The sequence below is a fragment of the Coffea arabica genome, chromosome 5c (assembly GCF_036785885.1).
Source record: "Coffea arabica cultivar ET-39 chromosome 5c, Coffea Arabica ET-39 HiFi, whole genome shotgun sequence".
Taxonomy (NCBI): Eukaryota; Viridiplantae; Streptophyta; class Magnoliopsida; order Gentianales; family Rubiaceae; genus Coffea; species Coffea arabica.
In genome coordinates, this window is record NC_092319.1 from 14,289,714 (window position 1) to 14,299,532 (window position 9,819).

At 37.4% G+C, this 9,819-nt stretch overlaps 1 protein-coding gene across 1 annotated transcript; it reads left to right on the forward strand.

Moving 5' to 3' along the window:
• The first annotated feature begins 7,985 nt into the window (after window positions 1-7,985).
• On the forward strand, window positions 7,986-9,231 carry LOC113692224 (phospho-2-dehydro-3-deoxyheptonate aldolase 1, chloroplastic-like). Its single transcript, XM_072049908.1, has 3 exons — window positions 7,986-8,017; window positions 8,114-8,501; window positions 9,118-9,231. The coding sequence occupies exons 1-3, from the start codon at window positions 7,986-7,988 to the stop codon at window positions 9,229-9,231; spliced, it is 534 nt and encodes a 177-aa protein (XP_071906009.1).
• Window positions 9,232-9,819: the final 588 nt, after the last annotated feature.

Consider the following 9,819-nt stretch of genomic DNA (forward strand, 5'->3'; position numbering starts at 1 on the left):
GAAAATGACATGGTCAGCAATGGTAGAAGGCAGAGTTTTATTTTTTTGAGGTTTTCTTGTGTGCTTATTTTGGTGTCATTTCTGTTTTCTTTGCCTTGTCCTTCCCTACGTATCAAACTGCTGTTATGAGAGGGAATAGCTAGAGTTGAGACTGAATTGTCGATATTGCTCTGATTGGAAAGAAAGCTGAAATGATAATATTAATTGATGTTAGCTTATTTGATACGCCTTCCATTGAGATGTTTTTCATCATGTCCAGTCGTCTGTTTGGGTTTTGCCGCATGTTTCATTACCTAATGTTTGTATTTGGGAGGAAAAACTTGATGTTTGATGTTCGGGTTGAGATTGGCATAAGAATTTGCCGCTTTGGGTTGCTGAAGTTCTGTGTTTGCTTGAAGTTGATGTTTAATTTGCTGTCCATAGTTTTAGATTGTCCGAACCTTATGGACTGAAACTTCTTGATTTGTTGAACAATTTCTGGAGTTTGATTAACTTCAATTCAAGCAAAAATTTGATGAAATTCTAACGCCCTCAACCTGTTTGTTAAAATGACCGAACGATGATTGCTTGTATGAGCTCGACAAAAATGGAAACTGATGCTTATTCTCCTTGTCTTGTGGTTTAACCCCAGAATTTTAGAGCTTCATAATTTGACCCCAAAAATGTTCATAATTCTTTCAATCAGATCCTTGTTTTTGTTGTGTTGAAACCCCTTAACCTTCCCTCTTGTTCTGATATGACCTAGAAAATTGGAAAAAAGTGAACTTGTTTCTTCCTTTTACGTCTCAATCATCTTTTAATATGCATAAGTAGTTTTTTAGCTTGATTATTTGTTTGGTTTTTTTAGATTATAGTTGTGGCTTAATAATTTTTTGTGGACTTCATTATGTTGGGTTTAAGGAAATTGGATTTCTTTTGGGTAAGAGGTGTTTTTGCTTGGATTTGGGTTAGATTTTTATTTGGGTTTGTCCTGGGCTAAATGGCTGAGGCCCATCAGTTTGTTGGATTATTTTTTGAGTCAATATAATAAAATGGCCCATTCCCTTTTTGTTTTTGGATTTCCGTTGGGTTGGGAAGCTTTGGCCCAAGCAAATAAAGGAAATAGCCCAATGGCCTGTTAAGTCAAGAAGCCTGATGACGAAATTTCATTTCAGTCCCCTAGCTTTCGGATATTTTTACTATGGCCCTACAAACTTTCAATTTCATTCAATTGGGTCCTTACTTTAATTGCAAATGAGTCCTTGAACTTTATTTTTCTTTTATTTTAGACCCCAGAACTTTGTTAATTTTTGCAATCAAGTCCTTTCTTCTTTTGACTTCTTAAATGTAGTTTGCTTATATGATTTAATTGATTCGATTTCACAATTCATTTTTATCTTTTATGAATATTTGTTAATCAAAGTGATGCCTTGACCTTTTCTTTGTATTTTGGAGGGTAAATAAGTGATTTCATTTCATTGGCCCCAATTCAAGGGAGGTACACCCTAATCCCTTATTTCTTACTTTATTTGACTCTATGTGCCTTATGTGTCTTTACATGCTTTATTGTATGCCACTTGGATGTTTTTATTCATTTCATTTATTTATTTATTTACTTTATGGGTTTTGTACATTTATTTTAGTTCAATTTGATTATTTGAAAGGCACTTGAATGCCAAATTTGTAATAGTTAGGTATTTATTTTAATTATTTAATTCATTTTCCCTTAGATTGTAATAGGGCCTCCCCAAGTGTAATAGTTAGGGGTTCCTTTACTTCATTTGCCTTGCGTGATTTGCATGCCTATGTGTTATGTGTTAATTCGCTTTATTAGGCTCTTGCATCTAGTCGAGCATGCTAATTGTTATGTGCTATGTGTTTATAGGTGATTGACATGTCTACTCGCTTTCCATAGCCATGAATGAATGTGATGGATGAATGTACGTTTCCACTAGTCCAACGCTAGTAGGAATTCATAGAATGGGCTAGTCCAACGCTAGACCCAATAGGCCGTCCCCCTTTTGTTAGTGCATATTTGCATGTTCACTACATTTCATGCATTTTTCTTAGTTTTTATCATTTGGCATGCTCCTCCAATCCTTTTCCCTTCATTCTAGGCTTTTGCATCTTCATGCTAGTTATAGGGTACATTTGCTTGAGAGTCCCCTTTCGATAAGGGAAATGAGCGAGTGTGGCTCAAAATAGCCTTAGCACGCTAGTTCTCCTTTCTAATCAAAGGGAAAATTGAAGTCACAAAGTTAGGAGTCCTTCCTGGGCCCAACTTGATGCATCCCCTTAGGGTCATACACTTGCATTCTTTTTATATCACCTCTTCACCTTTTAACCACATTTTCTCACTTTTCTCAATCCACACTTTCTCAACATCTTTTTATCACTTATTTATTTCTCATCTCACAAATGGCACTCCAAATGGCACTGATATGTATCTACTATTCTATTTTTTCATCCATTTACACACGAACACCTTCATTTTATCACATTTGCACACTTGCACTTACCTTGTTTTTACATTTCGCATCCTTCATACATTTTCACACTTGCACATATTTGAGTCTTCATTTGCATTTTCCTATAACCTCTATGAGATTCTTCCTATTGGCCATCACAAACCCATGTGATTGGGACCAAAAATCTCATAAGAGACATTTAGATTTAGGTTTGCAGTTTCCTTTCCATTTCACATTCATCTAGTCATATCCAACATGCGATACATACCTTGGGTAGAAAATTAGGAAACGTGGGGCTAAGTCACGCAACTAGCTTTGGCTAGGGTAAGGGAGTGCCTTAGGCTCCGCCTTTGCCTTCTCCCTTACCAAACGTGACCCCCGATCCTTTTCTCTGGTTACGTAGACCTAAAAGTTTTCAAAAAGGGTTTGTTTACTTTTTCATTCAAAAACAAAAAAAATCATTTTTGGGTGACTTGGTACACCCTAACTCTATACCAAGTGGCGACTCCATTTTTCATACATAAAACCCTTTTGAACTTTAATTGACCAAAACCGTCGCATTTTACAATCCCACGGTCTTTGCTTTCACTCTACACACGTTCACACACACTACACACACTACTTCCACACCACACTATCAAAAAGTGGGGCGCGACAACTTGGCGACTCCACTGGGGACTTCCTAAGTGGGTCCAAGCATTTGATTTAGTCATTCTTTTCCTTTTTCTACCCTTTTTATGCATGGCATGTGGATATTAGGGTTGCATCTTCCATTTTTGGGACCTTTTGTCTCACATACGCATCAAACTACCTCTCTCGCTCACGAATGTATGATTGGTTGATTGGATGTATGTTTACTTGTTTATCTCGCGCTTGCATTGCATTTGGGTGGGGGACATCACCTTAGAGCCTCGCGTTGGTTCTCGATCCCTCCCCTCCAAACGAGCACTAGCATACGTGCATCCGTTTTATTTATTTATCCCTCTTTTATTTTTCTTTTAGTGGCTTGTCACGCCACTCCACCCTATTAGGATTTTAGGCGACCCATTTGGACATGTGATCACGACACGATGTGTGTGTAGCATGATCCAATGGGTCACTCGATCTTCCGCTTTAAGCTTTGGATTGATAGCCTTTAGCTTTTAGTCGAAGGTTGAGGATTTTTGATAGATTCACTCAAACACGTAGCCGTGACACGATGTGTGCGTAGCGGTGTTTGGGGAATCGGTCGAGCCACCGACAAAGAACCTTGGGAGTGATGACTCTTGGTTTCCAAGTCTGAAGGCTCGGGGACCTATGACCTATCGAGTTTAGATGCATTAGTAAGCCCCAACCTCATGCATCCATTTTAGAATTGCCTAGGGTAGAGTCGACCTTACCCTGTTAGGGACACCATTCACGAGGGGAGGAATCCCACCCTCTTTCCTTATTTCTTTGTTGCTTTTATATCATCTAATTGTCCAACGTGTTATGTGATTATGTGTTGAACTAACATTTCCTTGTTTCTTATCTTTCGCATTCACAAACGTTAGGAAATAAGAGGTCTGGTATGATCCTCTTTTAGGACCTACCCTTATAGATAGGTTATTGCACGTTTAGAAATTTCGATATATTTCATTCGTAAATTAATAATGGCATGTCATTTTTAGGCCTACCTTGGCGTATAAAGGGCTCCTTAGGGCACGTTTTCTTTAAATCGCATGTTTTACTGCTTTAATAGATGGCATCATGCTAACCCTAGAAGGGAATGCCATTTAGGGGATCCCGTGTTAGGAATAAGCCACCTTGTGTCTCGGATACTTAATCCAAGGAGACTTGCACGTTTACATTTTGTACCATCCAAAGGGGTAGTGTACAAGGTAAGGTAGGATCCGATCGTCTTCATAAGAGCGATTTTTGAAATATGAGCGTCTAATAACCACTTTTTGGCCATTTTATCAAAGTTGGTAAAAATTCCTTGCGCAAAGGACATTAATTTGAATAAATTCACAAATGATTCCTCCTATTGAGACGATAAATAAATTGGGGCCAAAATTTGATTTTAGAAGACTCATAAACTAATGCATCGCAATAAATTTTTGAACTTTAATTGACCAAAACCGTCGCAAAATTTTTGAACTTTTTGAACTAGGGTAAGGGAGTGCCTTAGGCTCCGCCTTTGCCTTCTCCCTTACCAAACGTGACCCCCGATCCCTTTCTCTGGTTACATAGACCTAAAAGTTTTCAAAAAGGGTTTGTTTACTTTTTCATTCAAAAACAAAAAAATCATTTTTGGGTGACTTGGTACACCCTAACTCTATACCAAGTGGCGACTTCATTTTTCATACATAAAACCCTTTTGAACTTTAATTGACCAAAACCGTCGCATTTTACAATCCCACGATCTTTGCTTTCACTCTACACACGTTCACACACACTACACACACTACTTCCACACCACACTATCAAAAAGTGAGGCGCGACAATAACACTTCCCAAGGTTCACCAAATTTCTCGACCAAGCCCTTGCCGGCTCGAGTTACAAGGCTAGCCAATGGGTTGGGGCGTCCCCCCATTCACTTTTAGGTCGATGAGACGAAGCTACAATCGACAAGATTTGGTCATAGCATTGAGACGGGATGAGCGGTACCTCCTACCCTAAAAGGGCATGATACATTCTGCCGCTCAATGCTCACAAAAAACACTTTCATTTGCATTCACATGTAAAACGTATCACTTATCAAGCAAGCAATTTCATGAAAAAGAGGACAAGGGCGATAAAGTACGCCCTAGCCTCATTAACTAGCAAGTACAAGAATCATTTCATTTAAACACTTCACATGCACTTGATACTCACCAAGTATCAAAAGTCAAAGTTTGAGAAATTAGCTCTAAGACGCTTCGTCGGGAGTTCCCTCGAAGTCCTCTTGAGATCCTGAAGGTATGCAATAATGCGTTGTATATCAAATTCCAGGCCATACAGTATTCGTATAAAGAAAAGAAACAGTCAATTTTGACTCCAATATTCCAGTTTCCAAAGTATTTCAGTTCATAAGGAACCGACTTGCAAATGAGGTCTCAAGTGATAGGTGAACTCAAGTTCACCATGAAAATAGGTTTGAAATGCTCTAAGAGTTGTAAAAATGTAACCTAGGCCCTTAAAAGAACATTTAGGTCCAAATTGGAAATTTTCACTTTTCGAGTCATTCTTGGAAAAATCAGTCCGAAAGTTCAGAAAGTCTAAAAATGGAAAATTTTACACCGTCAAAAATTTCATTCGAAGCATAACAACTTTACAGAAGGTCACTTTCCAAGAATCAAATCAGAAACAAGTCAATTTCTCCAAGAAAGTTTACTATGCATTGAAGATAGGTCAAAACAGTCCAAGTTTTTCCAATAACTTTGGAATTTTGCCAAAATCATAGAATCAAAACCAGCCTTTGAAATTTGACATGAATGTAAATTTCCAATCCAGGTTTCAAATAAAAAAAACGGAACTCGATTCCGATGTTCCTAGCTCAAGATATAAAAAGTTGAAGTTCGCTAAAATTCCTGGACTGTTGGCCTTTCCAGAAATTTTCCAGATTTAATGCACTTCGCTAATTAGGCCGTATCTCACTCGATTCTCAGTGAAATGAAAATGGCTGGTGGCTTTAGAAACTAGGTTTACAAGGTTATATTTGTGTAGAAGAAATCATTTCCAAAATCCAAACATAAGTGGTTCAAAATCAAGCAACAAAATGGATTTTCTGGACAGTCTCGGATGAACAGTAATAAACAGGCAGCCGACTTTCAAAACTCGCCACGAATCGTTCAGGACGAACTAGAAAATGACCTTGGTACCATTTTAAAGCTCTAAGAGTCTACTTTCAAATGCCTCCAATGGTACTCCATTTCGATCAACGACCAAAACGTTATAGCTACACAAATGTTGCTGGTCAGAAAATTCTGGAGCTTGTTCCAGTTTTGCTTCTTTACTTGTAACTCAAAATTTAACCAACCATTTCGGTTGATTTTTGGTAGACAACCACAATGCACATAGCACAACATATCTACACCAATTTCGAAGCTCAATTTGCACCAGAAAATTTTCGAAATTACAGGGCAGCAGCAAACAAGAAAGTCGGCAGCAAGTCAGAAATTTCAGACAGTACCTTCTCCAAATTTCTAACTTTCTTCCAACTTAATTTCATCAATCATTCTATATACATGTAACATAGCACAATATCAGCAACCAAAACATGTTAATTCATCAAATCAGCCACCAATAAGCATCCTCAAGCCGTCCAACATGTCATGAAATTGCAATCAAATAATTAATCAACCAATCAACCAAAATTCTGCCATAGGTTGCAAACCCATGCTACCTTTGCTCCATTTGAGCTATAATTTTGCAAGATTGAAGTGTGGGTGAGTGAGTTACCTCAAGCACTTAGTTGGACAGCTTTAGGGCAGAAATTTTGACCGAAATTCCTCCAAGAAAACCGATGAACAGCCCCCTCTTCCAAGCTAGGATCAAAGCCCTCTAATGGATGATGAAATTTGGAAGTGGATTGAAGTAATTTTGTAAGGATTTTGGCTAGATTTTTCTGCCCTTTTTCTTCCTATTTTCGGCCAAACAGAGAGAGTAAAGAGAGAAGAGAGAGTGCCATCAGATATTGTAATGAAAGTGGAGAGAATTGATGACTTAATGGTTAAGTCTAAGTGTCAACTCATGCTAGGTCCGTTTAGGGTCTTCGCGTGTCCAATTTTCGCGCTCGTTTGCAACTTTTGTGCACTAAACCTCTGAGGTAATTTCCCTAGTACATTAATAGTACATTACTAGTAGTCTAATATCATGTTCTTAAAATCTCCAATTAATCAAATTAATGTGCCTGTCGGGGCCTTTTCGGCACGCGCGCGTATAAAGGTCAAACTTAAGGGTTTTCTCGTTTGAACTTGGAAATTCAACTTATTCGATTCTAAAACTCTAAAATATGATAGTCCAAGTATATATATATATATATATATATATATATATATATATATATATAATAATAATAATAATAATAATAATCACGATAAGCAATTCATCTTGAATAAATTTGGGCATTAAAATAAATATACGCGTAAAGAACCAATCGGTAAAATTTATTTTCGAGAAATTCATGTACTTTAGTATTTTATTTTATATTTTTTTTGGGTAACTCGAGTACGAAATATTGTTAAATTTTTAAAATGACCAATTTAACAATATTTTGAAATAATAAAATTATGGGTCCTCACAACTTTCTAGGTTCATTTGCACTTATTGGGAAATGATTGGGTAGTAGGGCTATAATAAATGAATAATTTCTAAATAAAAAAGCATTTTTTTTAGAAAAATATAAGAAATTTGCGAGTCCTCACACTTATTACCATTATTTGTGTTTGATTTCTAAGATTACATTATTTTCCTCATAATTTTAGGAAAATTGAGTTCCAATCATTCTCTAGACTCCGTGAAGGTAAATTATGTGGGTTTGTGCTTAACATCAAAGATTGTATTTTTCGATTGGTTGAGGTTTAAGCTAACAACCTATGATTTTCATCTTGTTTCCTGGTTGGTTGAGGTTAACTTCTCTGCTTTTCCTAGTTGGTTCAAGCCCCTGTTTTCATATGCAATCAGTAAATTTCTCCATCTAATCTAATCTTTCCTTTTTGAGCAGCTCAGCTACTCTGAATTTGTTGAGGGCGTTTGCAACTGGAGGATATGCTGCTATGCATAGGATTACACGATGGAACCTGGATTTCACAGAGCACAACGAACAAGGTGATAGATACCGTGAACTAGCTCACCATGTAGACGAGGCTCTTGGATTTATGGCTGCTGTTGGACTTACAATTGGGCATCCAATCGTGATGACCACCGAGTTCTGGACTTCGCATGAGTGCTTGCTCCTACCATATGAACAGTCTGTTACTAGATTGGATTCCATATCAGGCTTGTACTACGATTGTTCAGCCCATTTCCTTTGGGTTGGTGAGCGAACCTGGCGGTTGGATGGTGCTCATGTTGAGTTCCTGAGAGGAGTTGCTAATCCACTTGGGATTAAGGTAAGTGACAAGTGTTGGAAAAATGGAAAAATTCATTGTAGAGTGAATGAGAAAATCGTTCTCATAATGGCACTCTTGATAGAATCCAAGGATAATTATCTATCATTCATGTACCTGAAGATTCATGTACCTAGGATTCATGTACTTAGGAATTAAGTATTTATATACATGAATTTGGAGTTTTCTTATCGAGAATACATGTATGTACATGAATGTGGTACTTTGATAAATGTGAAGATAATTAAATGGAATTTAACATTTGTTTCCAATTTCTACAATCACCCTTGGCCAGCATCTATAATAACTCTCTTTTTATTTTGTTTTGAGAAAAGAGCTCTCTCTCCATTTTTTTTTTATTCTTTTGCATCTCCATCTTTTATAGTGTTCCATATTGTTCTAGTTCGAGTTCGTTGTGGTGAAAAGTTTGGTGCTAACTTATTCACCTTTAATCCGTTGTATCCTGGGAGACAGATGCCTACTTAATCTCGAGCACTCTACCTGTAGGGGGCGAATCTATTTTAAGGAAATTGTGCTCACAAGTCTCGGATTGTTATTTTCAATCTCCACCCATTTCTTTCTTTTCAGTTTATATTTATTCTTTCCTATATTGTACCAGCCTAATCTTAATAACAGTTTTAAACAAATTCTATTCTCAATGGCTGACAATACAGGAAGAGAAACCAACAATTCTACTTCTGATGCCTCTGCCTCTGGCACTATTGTGAAATGACCTGAAGGAATAATTACTCCTATGGTTTCTACCAACCATAGTAAGAAACCTGAGAAGTTCCATGGCTTGAACTTCAAGACATGGCAACAAAAGATGTTGTTCTATTTGACAACATTGAATCTCTCGAGATTCTTAAGTGAGGATGCTCCAAAACTGCCTGAGGGCTTAACTGATGCACAAGCTGTCAGTGCTATTGATTCTTGGAAGCACTCCGATTTCCTTTGTCGAAATTATATCATGAATTGCTTGCATGACTCGCTGTATAACGTGTATCAAGTACACAAGATGGCAAAGGCATTGTGGGAATCCTTGGAATGGAAATATAAAACCGAAGATGCCAAGGCAAAGAAATTTGTCGTCAGAAAGTTTCTAGACTATAAAATGGTGGATTCCAAGACTGTTATCAGTCAGGTGCAAGAAATTCAGATTATTTTGCATGAGATTCTAGCTGAAGGCATGATTTTGAGTAAAACCTTTCAAGTAGCTGTTGTTATTGAAAAGCAACCTCCTGGGTGGAAGGATTTCAAGAACTATCTCAAGCACAAGTGCAAAGAGATGAGTATGGAGGACCTTATTGTTAGACTTCGA